The 26,446-nt window shown below is 46.9% G+C and overlaps 2 protein-coding genes across 2 annotated transcripts; one reads left to right on the top strand and one right to left on the bottom strand.

The window, feature by feature from the left end:
* Positions 1-1,022: 1,022 nt before the first annotated feature.
* On the bottom strand, positions 1,023-13,928 carry DUSP3 (dual specificity phosphatase 3). Its single transcript, XM_039476183.2, has 3 exons — positions 13,711-13,928; positions 10,166-10,392; positions 1,023-2,526 (listed from the first exon to the last, which is right to left on the bottom strand). The coding sequence occupies exons 1-3, from the start codon at positions 13,833-13,835 to the stop codon at positions 2,321-2,323; spliced, it is 558 nt and encodes a 185-aa protein (XP_039332117.1). The 5' UTR covers positions 13,836-13,928; the 3' UTR covers positions 1,023-2,320.
* Positions 13,294-20,711, top strand: CFAP97D1 (CFAP97 domain containing 1). Its single transcript, XM_074389134.1, has 6 exons — positions 13,294-13,418; positions 16,350-16,420; positions 17,036-17,154; positions 18,796-18,919; positions 20,085-20,141; positions 20,626-20,711. The coding sequence occupies exons 1-5, from the start codon at positions 13,361-13,363 to the stop codon at positions 20,139-20,141; spliced, it is 429 nt and encodes a 142-aa protein (XP_074245235.1). The 5' UTR covers positions 13,294-13,360; the 3' UTR covers positions 20,626-20,711.
* The last annotated feature ends 5,735 nt before the right edge of the window (positions 20,712-26,446 follow it).

Below are 26,446 nucleotides of genomic sequence, written 5' to 3' on the forward strand. Positions count from 1 at the left end.
AGAGAGTATCGTGTCAAAGAATCCAGCTTCAGGGAACAGTCAACCTAAAATCTTGCCCAGTTCCGCCTTATATAGCTGGACAACCCAGGGAGAGGGGAGGGGAGAAGGGAAGGGAGGGAGGAAAGAGGAAGGGAAGGGAGGGGAGGGGAGGGGAGGGGAGGGCAGGGGAGGGGAGGGGAGGGCAGGGGAGGGGAGGGGAGGAAGCAAGCTAGCTAGCTGTTGCAAACATTCTGAACAACCAAAGTTAAAGAAATGTTGCTAAAATATTATCATTATAGTCACTCCTCTACTTCACCGAGGGTTCTGTTCTGAACTTCCTCAATTCCTTTTTTTAAAAAGGCCACGATACAAGAATAAGCTCTACTAACGTTCCTGGGTTACTGCGAGGCTCAGGTCTGATGAGGCTGGAAGGCTACGTGGAAGCTGTGCAGCAAGGCACCCAGTTTAGAGGACGGCCGTGTCGCTCAGGTGGGTCTATCTGGACACCCTTTTCACTATCTGGAGAAGACACATCCTAGTTGTTCAGAGCTGCTGTGGTCACAGAGAAAAGGGGACAGCAAATGACCAGGCTGGGCAGGGCTGCTCCTGTGTGATCAGAGACCTTCATCGCCGGGAGTGGGGCCTTATGGCCCACCTGCTTCTCCATGTCCCAGCCAGGAGCTCCTGGCCAACTCTGAAAAAGGCACATTCCCACCTTGGCATGTTAACACTGCCTGAACTTAAATGTAAAACTGAGTTGTAAAGAGTCAACAAAAGTCCCTGATATTTCCTTCATGTTAGGTAAGAGTCCTTCACAAGGCCTTGCAAGTGATCCTACCTTGAATTCAGGCTTCCGGGAGCATGATACACCCACCAGAACAACGCCCTACACATATTTGGTGCTCAAAAAGCATTGAATTTGTTCAACTTTTATCAGACATCTCTACGCTCCGTGCCGGGGGCATGGCTGAGGACCTTCTCTTTGCCCAGAGTGACCCTGAAGATAAATAGCATCACAATCATTTTCCATAATAACAGTAACGTAAAATCCTAACAAGACTGTGTTTAAAATGAAACTCTTACATTCTGGCAAATGTGCATACACAGGTGAGGGCTAGTGCATTCCAATATCACCCTTAAAAAGTCTTTTAAAAGGTTGCTTGTGTTTTTTGCTCTGCCACCAGTAAAGGATCCACGTGGACACTCCGCCATGTCTCATGCCTGCCTGGCTGAGTCACTCCAGGGATCCTGTGCTGGCAGCAGAGAGCTAGAAGAGCCACCTGCAATGGCCCGGGTGTGTGCCTGGGACCTGTCACTTCCCTGCTCGTCCCCTGGCCGAGTTTCCGAGAGGCACACCCCCACACGCTCACGCACACACGATGTAATCGGCCAACTTCCTCCTCCTGACCCTGGGATAGCAAGGACAAAAGCAGTTAGCACACTGGCTTGGGCTTGCCAACACTACCATTCAGGACAAGACCCTTGTAATTCTCCAAATGGTGGGGTTTTTAAATAGGCGGGACTTCAACACCCTGTTTTCTAAAAAAGAAAGAAAAAAAGCATGCCAAAGGCATCGCTCTTCTCAAAAATGAAGGGGCAGAGATAAGGTCCGAGGGAAATACGCCACAGCAGCGGATTCCGAACTCACAGCTTCCAAAGAGTCTCATGTTGAAAACTCTATGGATTTAGGAGGGTTCTCCAGGAGAATCTGTTTGCCCACCGAAGGGCCTCTTTGCGTAGGGACCATTCATCCTAAGGAAATCATTCAAATGCAGCCTTGCCCTGGGAATCTCCCTCCACTCATAACTGCCGGACGCCCCCGCCCCAGCTTCGGACCTTAAGACGTGAGCGCGCTTCCTATGCGCAGGGTGTGGAAGGCCGTGGGGACGGTGGAGCACGGACGTGGTGGGGATAGTGGCCTGCATTTGCATAGTTCCTTTCCTAGGGTTCAAGGTGTTGAGGTCCCCACTCGAGAGGATTTGGGGGTGGGGGAGGAAAGGTCATAAGGGCCCTCTGTGAGTGTCCACACGCCTCCCGCCCTGGGCCCGTCGGGAAGCATGCAGGCCACAGGCCTTCCCCCTCTGCGCCCCCATCTCAGGGAAAAGACATCATAAATTACAGAAACAGGACAACCAGGGAGCGAGGATGCCCCCTCGGTAAGCTGCTTTATGTGCTCCCCAGGGTGGGGGAAGTGGCCCAGGGCTGTGTTGGGGCAGACTCGTAGACAGGTGCCTTGTGATGCTGGGAGCAGGGACGGTGTGTTTCCTAAACATGGCAGCTCGGGACACCTTTGCCCAGGGCCTCCCCCTGCGGACCTCGAGAGCAGAGGCAGCAGGGTGCCCTAGGGTTTCAACTTCCCCTCCTTGGCGAGTCTGTCATTGAGCTGGCAGAGCTGGGCCAGGAAACCGTCGTTGGGGCCAATCTCACGGTTCTGCCTCACGATGCTCAGGGCAGACTTGACGTCCATCTTCTGCCGCATCATGAGGTAGGCGATTACCAGCGTTGGGGAGCGGCTGTAACCTTCCCGGCAGTGGACCAGCACCCGGCCTGGAAGAAACAGGGAGATGTGGTGAGCTGGGAAACAGGAGACCCCTACTGTGCCCCCTACTGTTGGGCGGGCGCAGTGGCTCATGCCTGTAATCCCCACCGAGGCGGGCAGATCACCTGAGGTCGGGCGTTCAAGACCAGCCTGACCAACATGGAGAAACTCTGTCTCTACCTAAAAGTACAAAATTAGCCAGGCATGGTGGCGCATGCCTGTAATCCCAGCTACTTGGGAGGCTGAGGCAGGAGAATTGCTTGAACCTAGGAGGCGGAGGTTGCGGTGAGCTGAGATCGTGCCACTGCACTCCAGCCTGAGCAGTAAGAGCAAAACTCTGTTTCAGGGGGAAGAAAAAAACCTCCGTGAGGTGCAACTGAAAAGCACAATATCACGCCACCGTGTGCCCGCCAGAATGCCTAAATGAAAAGGATGGAAAACCCAAAGTGCCGGTGAGGATATGGGGCAACTGGAACTCTTCTGCGTGGCTGGGGAGGTGAGGTGTGAATTGGCGCAACCACTTTGGAAAGCTTGTGCAGCACGGCAGCGTCTCCTCAAGCTGAACACATGCATCCCCTCTGGCCCGGCAATCCCACCCCCAGGCCCAGGTCCAACAGAGTGCGCACTCACATTCAGCAACACACACAGGCCAGAATGTTCATAGGCAGCACTGTACATCACAGCCCCAGCTAGAACCCCCTAAAGGCCCATCCCAGTAGAAAGGATAAATACAAAGAATGAGCAGCCTGCCACTTAGCAGAATGACACAGAGCAGCACTCAGATAGGAGGCGGATGAGCCCGCAGAGCAGGAGAGAGAGCAGGCGAAACCATCTGTGCTGTCAGAAGCCTGCATGGGGCTAGGCGCGGTGGCTCTCGCCCGTAATCCCAGCACTTTGGGAGGCTGAAGTGGGTGGATCATGAGGTCAGGAGTTCGAGACCTGCCTGGCCAACATGGTGAAACCCCATCTCTACTAAAGATAAAAAATTATCTGGGTGTGGTGGCGCATGCCTGTAATCCCAGCTACTAGAGAGGCTGAGGCAGGAGAATCGCTTGAACCTGGGAGTCAAAGGTTTCAGTGAGCCAGCCTGGGCAACAGAGCAAGACTCTATCTCAAAGAAAAAAAGCCTGCATGGCAGAGGCCCTGGGAGCCAGGAATGAGGGCAGTGGAGCACAGAGACTGGGGGTGCTTTCCAGGGTGCTGGTAGCGTTTTCTTTTTTTTGAGACAGAGTTTTGCTCTTGTCGCCCAGACTGGAATGCAATGGCACAATCTCGGCTGAGATTAGTTCTTCAACTGCTTTGATGAACAACATTATATATTGTAATTATATATTTTTATATTGTTATATATTTTATATAACTGTAATATATAATTACGTATTTATATTTCTATTGTATTTGTATATTTATAAAATATGTATATTATGCTTGTTTATTTTTATAAAAATATGTATAACATTTTAATAGTGTGTATATATGTGTATATATGCATATACATGTCTGTATGTCTATATATGTATACACACATATATAGATATATACATATATGTATCTGTGTATACACATGCACGTGCATGCATATACATGCATGTACTCATACATATATGCATAGACACGTCTCTGTATAAATGCATGTGCATATACATGTACATACATGGGTGCATGCATATACAGACATGCATGTGTTTATGCATGAGTACGTGCATACATGTACATGTTTGTATGCACACACATACATGTGCATGTGTGCACTTATGTATACATGCATGTGCATGCATACACATATGTATGTGTGCATGTACGCATGTGTATGTGCATGTATGTGTGTATGCATATACATATACATACATGTGTATACATGTGTGTCTGTATATACATGTATGTGTATACATATGTGTATATATGCATACATATACACATGTATGTATATGCATATACATGCGTATATGTATACATATTATATAACGTATAATTATATATACTATATAATGTATAATTACATAATTATATAATTTGTATATAAAATATATTATTTAATATAAACATCTAATATCTAATTTTATAATTGTAACATAATACATAATTGATAAAATTATATGATTATATATCTGCAGGAGGTCCTAGAACCAATCTCCCTGGTAGGTTTTGAGAGATTGTCTCTCTCTCTCTCCACACATACATGTACATACACACATGCATATATATACACATGTATATGCATATACATACATGTGTATATGTATACACACATGTATATGCATATACATAGTATATGTATACATACACACATGTATATGCGTATACATACGTATATGTATAGATACATGTATATGCATATACATACACCTGTATATGCATATACATGCATGTGTCATGTATACATACACATGTATGTATATGCATGTACATATATGTGTATATATACCTGTGTTGTGTATATGTATAACATGCATGTATGTATATATACACATGTATGTATATGCATATACAGGTGTATACACATGACACACATGTACGTGTGTATGCATACACACACGCATATGTGTATGTATATGCGCATACAGGTGCCGTGTACATGTATATGCATATACATACACACATGTATATGCATGTACATACATGTGTATATGCATATACATACATGCGTGACGTACATACATGTGTATGTATACATATACACATGTATGCATACATGTGCATATGTACATACATGCATTTGTATATGTATACATACACGTATATGCGTATATGTATGCATACACACATGTATATGCATATACATACATGTGTATATGTATACATACATGTATATGCGTATACATACATACGTGTGCGCATGCATACACGTGTATACACACATACATGTGTGTATGCATATACACATGTATGTATGCATATATGTATATATGTATATGTATACACACATGTACATACATATACATATATACATATACATATATACAACACATGTATGTGTATACATATACATACACATACATACACACATATACACATGTATGTACATGCACATACCATATACACATGTATGTACATGCATATACCATATACACATATACATATATACATATACACATGTACATGCATATACCATATACATGTGTGTATGTATACACACACATGTATATGCATGTACATGTGTATATATATATGCATGTGTGTATGTACATGTATGTGTGGGGAGAGAGAGAGAGACAATCTCTCAAAACCTACCAGGGAGATTGGTTCTAGGACCTCCTGCAGATATATAATCATATAATTTTATCAATTATATATTATGTTACAATTATAAAATTAGATGTTTATATTAAATAATGTATTTTATATAAATTATATAATTATAATTATATATTTGTAAAATATGTATATTATATATATTTTTTAATAAAATAAACCTATATATAAATACATAACATCGTTTAATATGGTGTGTATGTGTGTGTATATATATATATATATAAATAGACACCATCTCTCAATATCCACCGAGAAAATTAGTTCCAGGACCTCCTGCAGATACCCAAACCCACAGATGCTCAAGTTCCTGATATAAAACAACATATGCAAATCACCTGTGCACATCTTCCCTTATACTTTACATCATCTCCAGATGACTTATGATACCCAATACAATGTAAACAGTTATACCATATCATCTAGGGAATACATGTTCAGTACAGACATAACATCCTTTTATGCTGTTTTTAATATTTTCAGTCTGCAGTTGGTTGAATCCACAGATGTGGAACCCACGGGTACGGAGGACCAACTGTATATTCTATTAGCTCTGTTTTTTCTAGAGAATCCTGACCAATACACTGGTTATTAACTTGTGAGCCACCTAACCTCAACGTGCCTCAGTTTTCTTATCTGGCCAGTAGTACCCATTGCACAGGTGGTTGGAAGATTAACGGAAACCACACATGAATCCCCTAGGCTAGCACCTGGCATCCATGAGCACTCAATAAACATTACCCAGTACTCTCTGGTGGCACCTAGTACATCCTCAACTATAGCAGCCCTGGTCCTGTGTCACACCAGCCATGCACAGATCGACTCTTCTCTCCCAGAGGATGAATTCCTTAAGAGCAAGAAATCAGATAGGCACAGTGGCTCACGCTTATGATCCCAGCACTTTAGAAGGCTGAGGTGCGTGGATTGCCTGAGGTCAGGAGTTCAAGACCAGCCTGGCCAATGTGGCGAAACCCTGTCTCTGCTAAAATTACAAAAATTAGCCGGGTGTGGTGGCACATGCCTGTAATCCCAGCTACTCGAGAGGCTGAAGCAGAATTGCTTGAACCTGGGAGGTGGAGACTGCAGGGAGCCGAGATTGCACCACTGCACTCCAGCCTGGGCCTGGGTGACAAGAGCGAGACTATGTCCAAAAAAAAACCGCAAGAAATGTGGGGCACTGATTTTTGGATGCATTACAATCTCTAGCATACACTATGTGCTCAATAAATATTTGCTGACTAGCTGAGTGAATTATTACCTACTAACACCTCTGTAAGGGCATTGTTTGGCAAGAAATCTGCTAGCCCAGAGTCCAACAGAGTCTTTTCTGTTCCCATCACCCTACCCTCAAAACACCACTCTGTTTCCCCAATGCCTTCCAAATCAAGAAGCAGGAGTCCTTTGGGAGGCCGAGGCGGGTGGATCACGAGGTCGAGAGATCGAGACCATCCCGGTCAACATAGTGAAACCCCGTCTCTACTAAAAATACAAAAAATTAGCTGAGCATAGTGGCACGTGCCTGTAATCCCAGCTACTCGGGAGGCTGAGGCAGGAGAATTGCCTGAACCCAGGAGGCGGAGGTTGCGGTGAGCCGAGATCGCGCCATTGCACTCCAGACTGGGTAACAAGAGCGAAACTCTGTCTCAAAAAAAAAAAAAAAAAAAAAAAAGAAGCAGGAGTCCTCCCCTTTCCTGCGCATTCACCCTCCAGCCTAGATGCCCAAAATATTCAGAGTGGGGCCTCCGCTGCCCCGCCCTAGGAATGAGACCCTCTGCAGAGCAGCCACCTCACCATCTAGAACGTACTTCGCATGTAGGCCCCAGTGCACACAGAGCCTACTGGGAAAGGGGACAATTCAACCTCTCATTACCCTAGGCTCAGCCCAAATGCCACACCTCCTCCATGAAGCCTCCCTTGATTTTCCCAGCTGGAAGTGACTCCTCCCTCTTGAGCACCCTCAGCCACCCCACCCAGCTCTCTGTGATGAGTCCCTGGGTCCTACACACTGTCAGAGGCCAGCATATTTCTGTTGACTCACTTGGCCTCTCATTCTTACAAGCATTTATACTTGGCTTTATAGAGCCCGTGGAATTCGTCATCACTTGCTCATTCATCATCTGCAGTGTACATACTGTGTACCTGATGCTACATCGGGGCTAAGGAGACAGACAGGGAACAAAGTGGACCCAGGCTGAGGGCAGGCTTCATGGAAGAGAGGCCACTGTGCCAAGGACGAGGTGGACTTTGCTGGAGGATAGGGTAGGAAGAGGCAGAGAGAACTTTTCAGACTGAAAACCGAGCACACCTGGACTGAGACAGGAGGGGGAAAAAAAGGGCATATTCCTAGTTGTTTGGAAAGAGGAAACCAAGTCAGAGGGCTCAAAATTCCACGAAGGAATGACCAATCGGTATTACACGAGAACAGCAAAATCCTTCCCCTTGGGCCGGCCCGTATCTACGCAGGGTGAGGAGCTCAGTGCAGCTGGAGGGGAGGGGGCGATCTGGAAGGACCATGAGGGGCCTGTCGGCAAAGTCTGCAGATTCTCCCACAGTGAAGCTTCTCTCTGAGCCCTGAGCATGCGCTGTCCAGTGGTCTAGAACCTTCTGTGTACTGGAAATCATTCTGACGCGAGGCTGCTAGGCCCAAGAAGCATCAGTGTAGTAGAGGCAAGGCTGATCGCACCTCACGGGGTCCTTTCCCTGGGCGGGTGTGGGGTGCAGAGGGAGGGAAAGGGAAAGGAAGGAGCTGAGAAAGACAGCTAAAAGCAGAAAGGAAGACAGGGCAAGCGGCCCAGCCTGCTCAGCTGACGTCTGCTCTGTGGCCTTCTGGGGTTTCTTGCCGGAATGCCTTGGTGACTGCCAGCACCTTGCTAGTTCTCCTGCAGTCTTACCTCGTATTTGGAGGCTGCAGGAAGTATTTTTTAAGCGGCCGGAAGATTTGCCCGGGGCGGGGGCCTGTGCTTTGCTGACTGCCAACTTAAGCTGACCACAGCTACCCCGTTTCCCCTTGCCAGGCAGTCACGTGAATCCCTCGCCAGTGAGATGTGAGGGGCGTCTCCGCGGAATGTTTTACTTGCTCTTAGAAAAAGAGAGAGGCCGGGCATGGTGGCGCCTGCTTGTAGTCCCAGCTGCTGGGGAGGCTGAGGTGAGAGGATTGCTTGAGCCCAGGAGTTGGAGATGACCAGTCTAGGCAACATAGCAAGACTCTGTCTCCTTAAAAAAGGGAAGAATGGCCAGGCAAGGTGGCTCACGCCATAATCCCAGCACTTTGGGAGGCCAAGATGGGTGGATCACCTGAGGTTGGGAGTTTGAGACCAGCCTGGCCAATATGGAGAAATCTGATCTCAACTAAAAATAGAAAAATTAGCCAGATGGTGGTGCTCGCCGTAGTCCCAGCTACTTGCGAGGCTGCAGCAGGAGAATCGCTTGAACATGGGAGGTGGAGGTTGCAATGAGCCGAGATCGTGCCATTGCATTCCAGCCTGGGCAACAAGAGTGAAACTCTGACTTCGTTAAAAAAAAATGGAGAGGAGAAAAACGTGGGAAGAGATGGCTGCAGCGCCTCGTCTGCCGCCCTCGGTCCTACTGGGATGTGATAACCCGATACCATCTTGGGACCATGAGAGGAGCACCGAACGCTGAGGTGGCAGAAGAGAGAAAGGGAAAGGACCCCTGGTGCGGTGGCTCATGCCTACTGTAATCCCAGCCCTTTGGGAGGCCGAGGTGGGCAGATCAGGAGGTCAAGAGATCGAGACCATCCTGGCCAATATGATGAAACCCCATCTCTACTAAAAATACAAAAATTAGCCAGGCGCGGTGGCACATGCCTGTAGAATCAGCTACTTGGGAGGCTGAGGCAGGAGAACGCTTGAACCCAGGAGGCAGAGGTTGCAGTGAGCTGAGGTCACGCCACTGCACTCCAGCCTGGGCAACAGAGGGAGAGTCTGTCTCAAAAAAAAAAAAAAAAAAAAAAAAAAAGAAGGGGAAAAGGCCTGGTCCATATGCCACTCCAGAGCTGCTGAATCAAGCAGCCCCGGATCAACCAGCCCCTTGCTCCTTCACCTCAGGCCTTCTCGCCACGCACATTACCACCTTTTCCTCATCATTACAGCTGTTTAAATGGGGGATGTGTAAGCAACTGGAAACCAAGCCCCAGCCAAAGTGCAATCAAATGCAAGGACCCTGGGGCTGCCATTGCGTGAATGAGTTACACATCCTGACATCTGGGTCCACTGGACAGGCCAGGTGAGCAGAGAGAGCCCCACCGCTCTGTCACTGACCACAGAAGATAGGAAAAGAGGGGATTTCCCAGAAGACACCAGTTGTGGGCCTGTTTTCCAGAGGGACGGTCCTTCAAAGCTGCCTCCCATCTTTTCCTGGCAGCAGGTCCCTTACCGTTCTTTTGCGCCAAAGCCTGGTCAATGAAGTCAGCAGCCCTTTCAAAGTAAGCGCTGAGGTTGAACTCCTGTGTGTCGTTGGCCTTAATACCCAGGTAGGTGATGCCGGAGTCCTTGTAGAAGTTGGCATTGGTGTTGACGTGCATGAAGGACCTGCCCTCAGCCGCGTTCAGGACATGGGTGATGCCCAGTTTCTGCAGCTTGGGGATATCCTGAGCCACAGACCTGGATGGGAGACAATTGGGGGGATGATTAACCAACCAAATGGCAGCCCCAGTGGGAGGAAGACGGAGAAGGATCTAAGCTGCTTGGCAAAGCAAGGAACCCCTCCACGCTCTGGTCCCTGCCAGCTTCTCCCGCCTCATCTTATGACCTCTTCCCTCACTCGGGCCATATCGAATTGCCAGCAGCTTCCCCAAATAGACTGGTGGTTTCATAGCCACGCTGTCCCCACCCTCTCTGGAGACATGCGCCCTCTGGTCTCCCACACCCTCCGCAGCATTTGTCTCCCTCCATTCCACGTGGCCCCATGCTCCCTAAGCCGGGTGTGGGTGTACATAGCCAACTGGCTAAAAATGGACTCCGGAACCAGAATAACTGGGTCTGCCTCCAGCCCAGTTACTAGCCAGGAAACCTTAAGGCTTCTGTGCCTCAGTTTCCCTCTCTGTAAAATGGGGTAACAGTGCCTTCTCCCTGAGGTTGTTTTGAGTATTAAGTGGCCTATTCCATGGACAGATCCTGACACCGTGGTGAACACTACGATTCTAATACTTGACTGTGTTTCTGTGTTTACACATCCAGGCTGTGAGCTCCTTGAGAGAGGACCCACGTCTGCTTCAAGTCTGTTTCCCTGCCACCTGCTACAGTACCTGCTACATAGTAGGTGCTGGATAAATACACGGAGAATGAGTGCAGAAAAATAAATCCAACACATGCCAGGGAGCCCCCTCCCTGCCTCCTAGAGGGATCCTACCTGCCACATTCCACTGGCCAGATTTCCAAAGCTGTCTTGGATGATTAGTACTTGGGGAGCAAGTGGCCCTAAGAGAACCATAGGAAGTTACAAAATAATTTATCTAAGGCCGGGTGTGGTGGCTCACGCCTGTAATCCCAACACTTTGGGAGGCCGAGGCAGGTGGATCACCTAAGGTTGGGAGTTCGAGACAGGGCTGGCCATCTTTAGTAGAGATGGTGAAACCCCATCTCTACTAAAATTACAAAAATTAGCCAGGCGTGATGGCACACGCCTGTAATCCCAGCTACTCGAAAAGCTGAGACAGGAGAATTGGTTGAACCTGGGAGGTACAGGTTGCAATAAACTGAGATTGTGCCATTGAACTCCAGCCTGGGTGACAGAGCGACACTCCATCTCTAAAAAAGAAAAAAAAAAATTTTAAAATAATATAATAATAATAATTGATCCGAATGATGAAAAGGGCCCTTTATTTCATCTGACAAAACATCCCAATCCAAACGGCAGTTTATACTTTATAAAATGCCACCTCCTATGTGATCTTGTTTGCCCACTGTGAGCAGCCCTGTGAGGAATAAGGATGGCAGTATCCCCACTAAACAGAGCTTGAACTCTGACCCGACAGGATGGGCAGAGAGACGGGCACGTGCCCCACGTGCTGCTGGCGGCAGAGCTGGGAGAAGACCTCCTTTCTTCTGACATCCAGCCCTGCGCTATCTTCCACCTCGGTCTGTCTCTCATGCCCACATCTGCTGCAAAAGCCCCAAGGCCTGGCAAACGCGGCTTATACAGGCTCTGTCTCTGCCTGGTGAGGACATCGCTGCAGCTCTGACTTGGGTAAGGGGATGCAGCCCAAGCCCTCTTGGTGCCCGGTGCCCACTGATCCTCCCTGCTGAGCAACCCTCACACCCCCGGCCAAGTCAAGGTCAGATGTGCTTAGAGGACAAGGCATGTATTTTCTCCAGTAACCATCAGCAGTTGCCACGCTGCCTACACCAGGTGTGCACAACCTTGGTTTCCACTTGGGAAGTGGCGACAGCTGAATGGCCCAGCTGCCCAAGCAGGCAGGGTTCCTGAGGCTAACAAGGCCCACCTGCTGCCTGGGGCAGGAGGAAGGGTGTCTCCAGAGCTTTGCAATTCCTGAAGCCTTTGGCCGACGCTGTAGGACTCTGTTTTATCTATTCCTGCTTAGGACATTGCGTAAGACTGTAAAGCAGCGGCTGATAGAAAAAAAAACACTTTGAAGAGTCATTCCTGTTCATCTCCCTTCTCTAATACTGTTAATAATTCAACATGCAACCAATTTACCATTATCATTATTACTATCTCTACTATGAATGAACATTGCACAGTGCCTGTTACACAGTAGGTGCTCAGACTAGTGAATGAATGATGGAACGGATGAGAACTGTCCCCATGAGGCTGGGGCCTGACTGCTAGTTCCACGATGACCCCCATTTCCGTGGCAGTCCTTGGCAGGCTAAGCAGCAGGTCCTAGCGGAGGTCAGGGAATACAGACATGAACAAGACATTGACTCTGTCCTCCTACTACTCCCTCAGACACTCTGAGCCACCATTTCTTCCTCTGAAATGAGAGGAGGGTGGGTTTTGAGTTTTCAACATGCCATCCTTGGGCTGAGGCATGGAGCTTAGGATTTTGGTAACTGGGTCCTCGGAGTCTCATGAAAATCCAGCCTGAGCCCTTCCGAGGCTGTCCTGGCATGCTAATCTATTTTCTCGCGGGTCCTATTTCACATCTCAGAATGTTAACACCGGTTCCCTCCTGCTGATTAGACATTCTCATTAGAAAAAAAAAAAAACTAAAATTTAAATTAAAAAATTCTTACTAGTAGTTTGAGTAATAGAAAATGGGGTAATCAATCTGGTAAGAAGAACCCATAAATGATCAAGAATAAATGTATTTCCTGGGGATGAAAAGTCAAGAGCCTTTTCTAGGTGGTGGCTCAGGTCCTGAGGAGGCTTATCACTGGACCGTTCTAGAATCTCATGTAAATCAAACCACATCTGGAAGGTGGGAGAAGAGACCTGGAAATCCCGGCCCAGCAACCCGGACTCCCTCGTTTGGGGTGTTTAGCTTCCCTGATCCGGGACTGCCCGACCGGGAAAATTCCTCGCCCGAATTGTGACGTCTGCCCGTTGCCATGGCGGCGAAGGCAGACATTCCGCGGTGACCTCACTGCAGAACCAGGCAGCTGTCACATGACGCGCGGGCAGGAGACCGGCCGGGCGACCGAGGGCCACCTGTTAAGTGAACACGGTAGCCCCGACCCCGCCCAAGGCCAAGCCCCAACAGCGCGCCCCCGGGGCTCCGTGCACCAGCGGCGGGGAAGGGCCGCGCCCGGCCGGCCGGGCAGGTTTCCGGTCCCTCGGCCCCACGCGCGGGGGTGGGCGTCGACTCCAGCTCCCTCCCAAGCCCCCGCTGTGGCTCCCGGAGGGGCAACAGCGCCCCGGCTCCCCCGACCCACGCCTTGCGACGCCCCCACCCCAGCCTCGGGTGGGCGGGGCGTCCCGGGAGGGGCGACGCGGCCCGGACCGCGAAGGGGACTCACGCGTTGCCCACGTAGATCCGCGGGGTGACCTCGTTGCAGGGCTGGCTCGGGAGGCTGTAGCAGCCGCTGCCGTCCGAGAGCAGGTCGTTGAGATCCTGCACCGAGAGCTCGAACGAGCCCGACATGGCGGCGGCGGCGGCGGGGCCCTGCACGCCCGGCGGAGCGAGCGAGGGGGAGAGAGCGGCGGGTCGGCTGGGCGGGGGCTCGCGCCGGGAGCCGCCCCGTTCCGCCCCGGGGGCGGGCCCGCCGGGCTCGGGGAATGCGCTGCGCCGGCGCTGTGACGGGGGGCCCAGCGCGCCGCTCCTGGGCGCGTCCCGGAGGGAGACGCCTCCGCCTTGAGTCTCGGGGGTCCTCGCCCCGCCCCGGCCCAGGCCGTTGGTGTGTCTTGGTAAACTGGGAAGCGCGGTCACTTCCTTCCCTGAACCAAATGCAGAGCCCAATAAACGTTTCCAAACTGCCGGGTACACCGAGGGGTCGCCTCAGTCTTTCTGGATTACAGGGAAGGCCGGGCTCGGCTCGCGAGCGGCCTCCTGCTGCGGAGGCCTCTCCCGGGCCCTCGCCAGAACCCCCGCAGCCCAGCCCTGCTGGATCAGAGTGGACATTTCACCGACCCCAAGAGGTCCCTAGGAAGATCAAAGTCTGAGAAGCTCTACTCTGGGGCGCGTCTGCTGTCAACGTTCATTGAGAGCGTCGTGCTTAACAACAATCAGCCTGGGAATTCCGAGGAATTACCTAACCTGAGCCTATTTGCTTAAAAAAAAAAAAAAAAAAAGAAGAAGAAGATAGTAATAGTACTTAATTCTTTGTTTTGTTTTATTTTGTTTTTTGAGACGGAGTTTCGCTCTTGTTACCCAGGCTGGAGTGCAATGGCGCGATCTCGGCTCACCGCAACCTCCGCCTCCTGGGTTCAGGCAATTCTTCTGCCTCGGATTACAGGCACGTGCCACCATGCCCAGATAATTTTTTGTATTTTTAGTAGAGACGGGGTCTCACCATGTTGACCAGGATGGTCTCGATCTCTTGACCTCGTGATCCACCCGCCTTGGCCTCCCAAAGTGCTGGGATTACAGGCTTGAGCCACCGCGCCCGGCCAGTACTTAATTTTTAAGGTTGCTGGGAGGGTTAAATGTTACATTCAAGGAAGGCACCCAGCACTGCACATCTCGAGCACTCAGTAAGTGTTGGTCCTTCATCAGCAAATGCGCTGAGCACCCAGTGGGTGCCACGCCCTGTGCTGGCATGGAGATAAATCAGACTCCTGCAGCCCTTCCTGGAGCAGATGCCAGCCCACCATAAGCCACTCAGCATTTCCTGAACTTCCACTAAGTACAAAAGACAGTCTCTGTCCTGCAGGAAAGCCACCCTCCCCCACTGCCATGAAAAACTGGCGGTTTCCTTCTTGCAAAAGAGCAAATTTGGACTTCAATTCAGGAAACCCACATCCTGATCCCAGCCCTGCCACCAACGTGGTTCCTGAGTAGCACTGCTGCTGTGGTCTTCAGTTTCCTCATCTGCAAAAGAAATTGCATCAGATTATCATTAGGGTCAACTTTCTTCTCCCCCAAAAACCTGTGGTCTTGCACCTTCAGGGGAGCTATTGCAGTGGAGACTAGTTAGCTGATAGCCCAAGATGTATAACCAAGGCTGGAATTTCTGTATCCCTCACCCCACCCCATGCCTGCCCACCCCTCCCCGCACACCACTCCTTTCCTTCTCATGTTGTCTGGCAGCATCTGCATTCTAATCAGGGGAAAAGTTTTCGAGTCCCTTGACCTTCATCTTGACTTGAGCCTAGGTTAGCATCAAACACAGAAGCCCAGAGGCAGCCAGCCGTACTCCACTGCTCCTACTCCTTTCCTGAGACCCATCCCTGATGTCATACTGGGTAACTATGACAACTTGTCAGGGGGACAGCTAGGCACCTCACAGAGGAGTCTGGATGCCTCATTTCGGAAGTGAGACTAGGAAGAGAAGATGAACAATTCCCTGGATTATCTGGCCTACCCTGTTATCGTCTCTAATCACAGGCAAAGCACAACCTTCAGAAAAAAACTGGACTTTGGCCACTATCTATCTCACAAGAATAGAGTACAAATAGGTACGTGGGCAGTCTGGGCTAGACGCTGCTGTTAGGGATTTTGGAATGGTACCCCCTAGAGAGACGGAAAGTAAATCAGACCAGGTCACAGCTCTGGGATGATCTGGCCTTCTCTGCTGAGTTTGGGCAAGAGGGCGTTAGCACCAGTAACAAAATGTATCTTCCACCAGGGAGTTCACTGGCTGGAAATACTTCTTTAAACTCTTTAAAGCCAAAGTAAGTTAGAAAGAGGATAGGACTTCAGCGGCCAATAGACAGGCTAGTCATATTGGAAAAAGGTTGGAAGAGAGGCTCTTTTATTGGATTAAAAGGACATTTATCTCTGTAAATTTTACTTTTTCTAGCTCTCACTATTCTTTTGTTTCTGTTCAAACCTCCTCAGAGATGTACATCTGATAAACCAAACAAAACTTCCTGAGCCGCATTCAGGTCCTAATTCGAAATTGTTCCTTAGTCAAGGACATTGTCTAGTGCTGGTTTTTTGAGGCTGCTACTGGAACTCCTGTGAGGTAACATTGTGTCTTTCATCTTCCTTCTCTAGTGAAGCCTACTGTTGATACCAAACCTCCAGTGGCGCACACACATCACCTTTTAAAATTGAGCAAACTACAGGTATTTGTTCTTGCTGCCTGCAGACGTATTTTATTGACTTCCAGTCTATGTCCTAAAGAGGTTCAATTTCCCAGAGCCTTCTAAATACCCATCTATTCAAAGATTTGTTAATATTCTTCCTCCCCAAATACATCAACCCCAGTTGTTGTTGGTTTGTTTTTTGTTTTTTGTTTTTTGTTTTTCGAGACAGAGTCTCGCTCTGTCCCCCAAGCTGGAGTACAGTGGCTCAATCTCAGCTCACTGCAATCTCTGCCTTCCACAGTTCAACAAGCCATTCTCCTGCCTCAGCCTCCTGAGTAGCCGGGACTACAGGCGCATGCCACCATGCCTGGCTAATTTTTTGTATTTTTAGTAGAGATAGGGTTTTACTGTGTTAGCCAGGATGGTCTTGATCTCCTAACCTCATGATCCACCCATGTCGGACTCCCAAAATGCTGGGAATACAGGTGTGAGCCATTGCGCCCAGCCCCCAAGTCTTTGAAGTTCTGCTCCCAGTTTTCCCTGTGGCCCTCAATTGCACCCCTTTCCCAGGATCTCAGAGGAGGGGGAAGCTAAGTCATGGTGTGTTGGGGCAGTGTACTGATGGAGTCACATGGTGGTGTCGTTTCTTACCAGGGTGAACAAAAGAGAATCAACAAAATCGAGTATGAAAACAAGCAACTCTGTCAGAAGATCGCAAATGCCCATCGTGGCCCTGCCAAGGTGGATTGCTGGAATGAATATTTTTCTAAGAGGTAATGTCCTCTGTTTTCATTTCAGTTTTGGAAAGTCAAAATTGACTTTCCTCTTGGGTTTTAGTGTGTGGTTTCCCCAAGCCAGAGGAGTACTTACGGGGTACTTAAGGGAGGTTATCTTTAGGGAGAACCAACGAGATCGTGTTATGGAGAATGAAAACCTTAAAAATGGGGAGCTTTCTCTAGCATTAAAGCACTAACTTTTCTTTCATCTAAGAAACTTTCAGAGTCCTATTCAGTTTGTCGCAAGAATGCACTGCCCACTTTTATAAAATGGTGGCCATGTGTCTTAGTACATCATAGGATGTTATAGCAAAAGGCTATAAACTATTGGCTTATAAACAACAAAAATTTATTTCTCATAGTTTTAGAGGCAAGAAAGTCCAAAGATCAAGGTGCCAGTAAATTCGGCACCTCATCACCATTTGATGAGGTCCTGCTTCCTGCTTCATAGACAGCCATGTTTTCACTGTAACCTCATGTGGCAGAAGGAGCAAGGGGTTTGTCTCAGACTTCCTTCATAAGGACACTAATTCCATTAGGGTGATGGAATCATCTCTCAAAGGCCCCACCTCCTAATATCATCACTCAGGGGTTAGGATTCGAACATAAGAATTTTGGGGAACACAGACATCTGGACCATAGCACTATGGCTGGGGCTATGATGTGGCATTCTTAAAATTGATTCCAGAAATCTTTCCTGAGCAACTACTATGTGCTAGGCACCAGGAATAACAGAGATGAAATGAGATGTTTATTTCCTAACTTGAAAGAACTCAAGGTCTTGTAGGGGAGACATTTATGTAAGTAATGACAATGCAGTGTGATTAGGGATACCGAAGAAGCACATGCATGAGAAAGAATACGGTGAGGGGTGGGGGCCGGGCATGGAGCCTCACACCTGTAATGCCAGCACTTTGGGAGGCCGAGGCGGGCAGATCATGAGGTCAGGAGATAGAGACCATCCTAACACAGTGAAACCTCATCCCTACTACAAATACAAACAAACAAACAAAAAATACCTGGTCCTGGTTGTAAGGGCCTGTACCCCCAGCTACTCAGGAGGCTGAGGCAGGAGAATTGCTTGAACTGGGAGGCAGAGGTTGCAGTGAGCTGAGATCGAGCCACCACACTCCAGCTTGGGTGACAAGAGCGAGACTCTGTCTCAAAAAAAATAATAATAATTTTGTTGGAGGAAAGAGATGGTCAAGATGCTGTTCCTATGTCCTGGAATATTCTGTTATAAATTGAAAGCTGAGAGGAGTGAGGTGACCCAAAACTTGTCGCCAGCCATTTGTGATTTATCCACAGGGAGACCTTCCCCCAATCCTGGTTTTACATTATAATCCTTGGGAAATTTTAACAAAATGCCAATGCCCAAGGTTCACCTCAGACCAATGAAGGAGAATCTTCTCATGGCCAACAGGGCTGAAGACCACTGATATAAACCTGCAAATGCGGTCACGTTTCCCGGAGTGCAGTGCGGATCTACGGGCTGCCCCAGGGGGCTGTGGGCTCAGCAGGACAGTTTACTCCCTGCACTTAGGCAGCTTGGCATTTATAATCTCACGACTTCACCTCCCCCACTCGTGAAGATGAACATTTCCTCCTTCACCCATCTTCGGGTTTTGTGTTTTTCAGCTTAAACAGGGAAACAAGGAACCGCGAGCTACTGAGAATCACCATGGAAAACCAAGGCATTCTGAAGAGGCTTGTTGATCGCAAACCCCACTATGACCGCAGGGCATCTGAGATAGACTGGCAGGTACATCGGCACTCATGTTATATTCCCAGACACAGAGTTTATCCGTGTTCAGCCTAGAGAGAGTATCAGAATGATCCCTAAACAGCACCTGAAATGTAACAATCATTAAAAGAAAAACTATCCGGTCTGGGCGTGGTGCCTCACGCCTGTAATCCCAACACTTTGGGAGGCCAAGGCAGGTGTATCACGAGGTCAGGAGTTTGAGACCAGCATGGCCGACATGATGAAACCCCGTCTCTACTAAAAATACAAAAAATTAGCCAGGCATGGTGGCGGGCTGCCTGTAGTCCCAGCTACTTGGGAGGCTGAGGCAGGAGGATAGCTTAAACCTGGGAGGCAAAATTTGCAGTGAACCGAGATTGCATCACTGCACCCCAGACTGGGTGACAGAGCGAGACTCTGTCTCAAAGAAGAGAAAAGAAAAACCATCCAAAGCAAGCAAAGCTAACAGGCACAAACCTGTTAAGCACAAACAGCTAAAACATCTTGGTAGCAAAGCTATTCTGTGTCAGTTTCATAACTTATGTGTCAGTTTGAGAAAAATATCTGGTAGCATCTTCCCTCACCCCTTAATTTATTAAGAAAGGCTGAATGTGGCCAGGCGCGGCAGCTCACACTTGTAATCAGAGCACTTTAGGAGGCCGAGGAGGACGGATCGCCTGAGGTCAGGAGTTCGAAACCAGCCTGGCCAACATGGTGAAATCCCACCTCTACTAAAAATATAAAAATTATCCAGGCGTGGTGGCACACATCTGTAATCCCAGCCACTCGGGAGGCTGAGGCAAGAGAATTGCTTGAGCCTGGGAGACGGAGATTGCAGTGACCTGAGATCCTGCCACTGCACTCCAGCCTGGTCGACAGAGCAAGATTCTGTCTCAAAAAAAAAAAAAAAAGAAAGAAAGAAAGAAAAGAAAACAAAGAAAGAAAGAAAGGCCGAATGTACGGGGATGAAGGGTATAAGATTCAGTTTGTGGTTGGTTTGCTTCATTTAGGAATGAGCCTTAAAAAGGTCGGGGGAGGGGAAGCCATCTGTGGTGTTTTAAAAAAAACCTCCACTTACTGGCTTTGGTCTTTAGACCTTTTCTAAGTCATCTCTAAGATTTAGAACTTCGGTAGTAACACCAGTGCCCTGGCATTGACATAAACCAATTTTTTTTCCTTCAAGAATTCAAGGCGCTATATCAGAAATACCACGAGATATCTTCTCTCCCAAAATGAATAGGTATGTCTCCTTACTATGGAACATTGTGACCACAGCTGATACCAAAGCCCTGAGAACCCCATAAATGGTGAATGAGGGGCCCAGTTAAGGAGATGAATTTTGCTCTTCTCATATAATATTGACTAGTCATCCATTCAGGAAACTTAGGACTCTCTGACTTTATTTCTTCTCTCCATAAAAGGAGGAAATGACATTGTCTTTTGTTATCATCTTTGAGGCTTTATGGGAATCTAAGGGGAAGTGATTTGTTCCAATAAGGCATAACTGGAGGACTTGTGGCTTTAAAATTGTGCCTAAGTTACATTACAGGTCTCTGTCGGTATTCGAAAGTACCAGTGTGCTGGCATTTTGTATTATTTAACATTATTAGTAATGACTAAGTAGTGTCCCCCACCCAAGAGAGAAGGATAAATGGACATTCAGGCCTTCCAAAGAATAGTTCTGTCTAATTGATGTGTCTCCTCTCTTCTCCACTGAATACAAGGTTACTCACCCTGGAAAAGATACAAGAGAAGGTCCTAGGATTTCCTGGCTGCTTAGAATCTTAAGACACTCCTGAGTGGCTGAATGCTCAATCTTCAGATGCTTCAATAAAGCTTGAACATAAAATGCATAAGTTGCATTCAGGGGACCCAAAGGCTTTACGTTCTCATTCCAAAATGGGGCAGGTAAAAGGAAAGATGCAATGAGCATTTTTATCTGGGGCTATGAAGAGAAGTTTTAACGAGAGAGAGAGAGAAATTAGAGAGAACTCTTTTAAACATACACCATCATCACCATCCCACGGAGGAAGAAAAGCTGGGGTGAGATCATCCAGCCACAAGTACACACTTCACAATGGAAAACACAATCACATGACAACATCAAGTGTCAGAAAACACGAAGAACAAATGCCATTAGTTCCTCTGTGAATACACACAGTGGGCAAAGAATGCCTTATTGAAGTTTCCATGGACTCTGTTCATTTATAGGGAGCAGCAGCAGTGAAAATGTCTCAGAACATATGGTGAGACAGTGTTGCAGGGCTTCTATGACTGGTCATGCTGGTTTTGAGCCCAACTATATTAGTCAGCATTTTCCAAAGAGACAGACTCAGTAGGATAGGGGGTGGCGGGGGCGGGGGGAGGTGTAGATTTATATGGGGAATTGACTCACAAGATCGTGGAAGCTGAAGTCCCACCACAGGCCAGCTGGAGACCCTGGTGCAGCAGGGCAGACAACTCCCAAAGTGGGGCTTAGCCTGTGAGGGTTCTTGGCTTCACCCAGGAGAGAATTTAAGGGGGAGCCAGTCATAGGGTAGAAGAAGACAGTTTTATTGAAGCAGCAGTGTTACAGCTCCATGACTGCTCCTGCAGAACAGGACTACCCCATAAGCAGAGAGTTGTAGCTCAGGGCAGCTTTGCAGTCACATTTATACTTACTTTTAATTACATATAGATTAAAGGGTGGTTTGTGCAGAAATTTTAGGGAAGGGGTAGTGATTTTTGGGTCCTTGGGTCATTGTGCTGGAAAGGGGTGGTAACGCCTACGTGTTGCCATGGTAACCGTAAACCGACAGGGCTCACCGGTAGGAAAGCTGCTTCCCTATTTTAGCTAGTCCTCAACTGGATCCTATGTCCAAGCCCCACCTCTGGAGTCAAGTCCTGCCTCCCACCTCACTGGGATGCTGGTAGCATGGCTTGGTCCAAGTCTGAAAGCCTCAGAACCAAGAAGAAGGTGGTGTAACTCTCAGTTCAAGGCCAAAGGCCTGAGGACCCACCAGGTGTGTATCTTAAAGTCCAAAGGCCAAGGAGCCTGGAGTTGTTGTCCCAGGACAAAAGAGGAAGACTGTATTCTAATTCCAGCAGATAGGTGAATATCTTCACCTCTTCTCTGTTTTTGTTCTCTCTGAACTCACAGCAAGTTGGATGATGCCTATCCACATTGAGAGTGGATCTTCCCACATACTTCACTCAGACTTACATGCTAATCTCCCCTGGAAACACTCTCACAGACACACCCAAAAATAATGCTTTACCAAGTTTCTAGGTATTCCTTAATTCAGTCAAGTTGGCACCTAAAATGAACCATTGCACTGACTTTTTAAACTTTCTATTTTGAAAGTTTAAATAATGACAGATTCACAGGTAGTTGGAAATAAAGGTACAGGGAGGCCTCCTGCACCCTTCACCCAGTCTCCGCCGGTGTTAGCATCTTGCATAACTGGAGTACAATATCAAAACCAGGAAACTGACATTGGGATGATGCGTGGAGCCTATGCAGATATCACCAGTTGCACACGCACTCATTTGTGTACATGTGTGTATAGCTCTATGTGGTTTTTGTCACCTATATAGCTTTGTGTAATCACAGCCACATTCAAGATACTTCAAAGTACTAATCAAAAGACACTTGTGCCAACCTTTTAGCTCCAGCCATCCTAGACCCTCAAGCCTAACTCCTGGTGATCATGATCTGTTTCCCACATGCCTGTTAGTTCATGAGTATTACATAAATAGCATCATGCAGTATATGGCCATCCCTTTAAGACTGGCTTTTTTCACTTAGGATAACTTCCTTGATGTTCATCCGAGTTGTGTGTGCCTTTTTATTGCTGAGTAATATTCCATGGTATGGACATACTATTTGTTTAACCATACATCCATCAAAGGACATTGAGATCATTCGTAGTTTTTTAAAATATTATAAAAGAAACTGCTGTGAATATTTGTGCGCATATTTTTGCATTAAAATGTTTTCCCTGGAATAAATGGCCAAGAGTATAATTGCTGGGTCATATGGTAAGTCCATTTTTAGTTTTAAAAGGAATTACAAAACAATTTTCCAGAGTGGCTGCACCATTTTATATTCCCACCAACAATGGACGAGTGATCCAGTTTCTCCACATTCTCACCAACATTTGATGTTATCACCTTTTTTTACTTTAGCCATCCTCATATGTGTGTAGTGAAATCTCATCTGTATATCCTCTTCGATAATATGTCTGTGAAAGTCTTTTGCTCATTTCCTGATTTTTTTTTTTTTTTAGACAGAGTCTCGCTCTGTCACCTAGGCTGGAGTGCAGTGGCACGATCTTGGCTCACTGCAACCTCTGCCTCCCAAGTTCAAGTGACTCTCCTGCCTCAGCCTCCTGAGTAGCTGGGATTGCAAGCATGCGCCACCACACATGGCTAATTTTTGCATTTTTAGACGAGGTTTCACCATGAGGATTGCCAGGCTGATCTCAAACTCCTGACCTCAGGTGATCCGCCCACCTCAGCATCCCAAAGTGCTGGGATTACAGGCATGAGCCACTGCATCTGGCCTGATTTTTTTAGTAGCAAATTTTGAAAGTTATTTACATATTCTAGATATGTCCTTTGCTGGCTGTATGCTTTGCACAGATTTTTCTCCCAGTCTGTAATTTGGCTTTTCATCCTCAGAGTCTTTCACAGAGCAAAATATTTTTATTTAGATGACATCCAATATATCAATGATGAAACTGTTCTGTATCTTGACTGAATCAATGTCAGTGTCCTTGTTCTGATACTGTACCATACGGTTTTGTAACAAGCTCTCACTGGGGGAATCTGGTAAGGAGTTTACAGGATCTCTGTATTATTTCTTACATGCATGTGTATCTACAGTTATCTCAAAAAGCTTAAAGAAAAAATCAACATGCCTAAATAACAAATTCATTATTAACTGGTTCCAGTTAATCTCAGTTTTGAGGAGCAACCATTCTTCTGACACCCAGGTTAAAATCCTGAGGTCATCTTTTACTTCATTCTCTCTCTTTCCTCCTATCCACCTCCCTAAAATTTTTTTTTTTTTTTTTTTTTTAAAGACAGAGTCACTCTCTCTGTTGCCCAGGCTATGGTCTCTTTGGGTGATCTTAAAGCTACAAGTCTTTATTTCTTAATCTCTATATGAGCTACTGCCTATATTTCAGGCACCTGTGTTTTACAACTTGTATTACTAATGCAAAAATATACCTGTATCACTTTCTAGCTTAATGGCTTCAGTGATTTGCTACTCTTGCATAATGGGCTGGAGATTTAAACAGAGCAGACCAGGCCTTTCATGATCCAGCCCATGAACTGCTCAGGTTATATTAGCTATACTTTCAAATGTTTGGCAATTTTCCTATTATCTTTCTGTTGTTAATTTTTAATTTGATGCCATTATGTCCAGAGAACATATTCTATAATTTCAATTATTTTAAATTTGTTAAGGTTTTTTAAATCAAGGTGAATATTTTCTGGACATTTGAAAAGAATGTGTATTGCACTGTTACTGGGCAAAGTGTTCTATAAATATCAGTTAGGTCCTGTTGGTTGATGGTGTCCGGTTCTTCTATAGCCTGATGATTTTCTATCTAGTAGTTTGATCAGTTGCTGAGGGTGGGCTGTTAAAATCCCCAACTGTAGCCGGGCGCGGTGGCTCAAGCCTGTAATCCCAGTACTTTGGGAGGCCGAGGCGGGTGGATCACGAGGTCGAGAGATCGAGACCATCCTGGTCAACATGGTGAAACCCCGTCTCTACTAAAAATACAAAAAACTAGCTGGGCGTGGTGGCTCGTGCCTGTAATCCCAGCTACTCAGGAGGCTAAGGCAGGAGAATTGCCTGAACCCAGGAGGCGGAGGTTGTGGTGAGCCGAGATCGCGCCACTGCACTCCAGCCTGGGTAACAAGAGCGAAACTCCGTCTCAAACAAAACAAAACAAAACAAAACAAAACAAAAATCTCCAACTGTAATTGTGGATTTGTCTATTTCTCTTTTTAACTCCATTTTTGCTTCATGTATTTTGAAGCTATGGTGTCTGGTGCAGTGGTGTGATCTCAATTCACTGCAACTTCCACCTCCCAGGCTCAAGCAATCCTCCCACCTCAGTCTCCCGAGTACCTAGGATTACAGGCACACACCACCGTGCCCAGCTAATTTTTGGGTTTTTTGTTTGTTTGGTAGAGATGGGTTTTCATCATGTTGCCCAGGCTGGTCTGAAACTCCTGGACTCAAGTTATCCACCCACCTTGGCCTCCCAAAGTGCCGAGATTACAGATGTGAGATCTCTTTAATATTATACAATGTCTCTCTTTGTCCCTAGTAATTTTCTTTCTCTGAACTTACTTTATCTGATATTAATATACTTAGTACTGCTTTCTGAAAATTAGTGTTTACATGATATATTACTTTTTATCCTTTTACTTTCAGTCTACCTGTGTCATTATGTTTGAAGGAACATATACTTGCAGACAGCAGATACAGACAGTCTCTGACTTACAATGATTTGACATAAATGATTTTTTGGTTACTTTAGGATGGTTCAAAAGCAATGCACATTCAGTAGATACCGTACTTTAAGTACCCATATAACCATTTCCATTTTTCACTTTCAGTACTGTATTCAATAGATTACATGACATATTCAAACTTTGTTACAAAATAGGCTTTATGTTGGATAATTTTGCCCACTGTGTTCTGAACACATTTAAATGAGGCCTGGCTAAGCTATAATGTTTGACAGGTTAGGGGTATTAAATGTATTCAACTTAGAATCAACTTACCATGGATTGATTGGGAACATAACCCCATCATAAGTCAAGGAGCATCTGTACTTCTATTTTTATATATTGTGTTGTTTCTTTTCCCTCCCTCCCTCCCTCCTTCCTTCCGTCCTTCCTTTTTTCCTCTACCTTCTTTCCCTTTCTTAGGTCCCAGCCTTCTTCTTTTAATTTCTTTCTGTTTGGAGAGCTTCCTTTAGCCATTCTTTAAGGGTAGGTCTCAATAAACTCTGTTTCTCGTCATCTATCTTTCCCTTCATTCCTGAAGGCTGGTTTCACCTGATACAGGATTCAAGGTTGACAGTTTTGTTTTCGGCACTTCCTAAGGGTTGGGCCACTCCTAGATGGCCTCCATCATTTCTTCCACAGGTAATGCAGAAATACAGTTTGAATTAGCATTCCTTCCTGGTTGTTTCTCCCTGATTGTTTTAAAGATTTCTTTTTTTTCTGAATCTCTAGTTTTTAGAAGATTAACTATGATGTGTCAGTTTGGCTTTGGATCATTTTTCCTATTTGGAACTCAGTCAGCTTCTTGAATCTGTAGGTTTTTGTCTTTCACCAGATTTGGGAAGTTTCAGCAATTATTTCTCTGAATACTTTTCAGTCTCACACTTTCTCTTTTCCTGCAAAGACTCTGATGATACAAATGTTAGTAACTCTATCGCGGGATCCTTGGAGTGTCACTTTGCCAGCCAGAAACCTCTGTGGCTAGTGGCACCTTCTGCCTGAGTATGGCTTGTGCCCACTGGCCTTGTTCCACCC

This window comes from Saimiri boliviensis, chromosome 17, assembly GCF_048565385.1.
Source record: "Saimiri boliviensis isolate mSaiBol1 chromosome 17, mSaiBol1.pri, whole genome shotgun sequence".
In the NCBI taxonomy this organism is placed as follows: Eukaryota; Metazoa; Chordata; class Mammalia; order Primates; family Cebidae; genus Saimiri; species Saimiri boliviensis.

Coding starts and splice junctions, on each gene's coding strand:
- DUSP3 (XM_039476183.2), bottom strand. CDS start 13,835: ATGTCGGGCTCGTTCGAGCTCTCGGTGCAGGATCTCAACGACCTGCTC. Junction 10,393..13,710: donor CGGATCTACGTGGGCAACGC/GTGAGTCCCCTT, acceptor TCTCCCATCCAG/GTCTGTGGCTCAGGATATCC. Junction 2,527..10,165: donor GGCTTTGGCGCAAAAGAACG/GTAAGGGACCTG, acceptor TGTTTCTTCCAG/GCCGGGTGCTGGTCCACTGC.
- CFAP97D1 (XM_074389134.1), top strand. CDS start 13,361: ATGACGCGCGGGCAGGAGACCGGCCGGGCGACCGAGGGCCACCTGTTA. Junction 13,419..16,349: donor CCACCTGTTAAGTGAACACG/GTAGCCCCGACC, acceptor TTCCTTCTCTAG/TGAAGCCTACTGTTGATACC. Junction 18,920..20,084: donor CATCTGAGATAGACTGGCAG/GTACATCGGCAC, acceptor TTTTCCTTCAAG/AATTCAAGGCGCTATATCAG.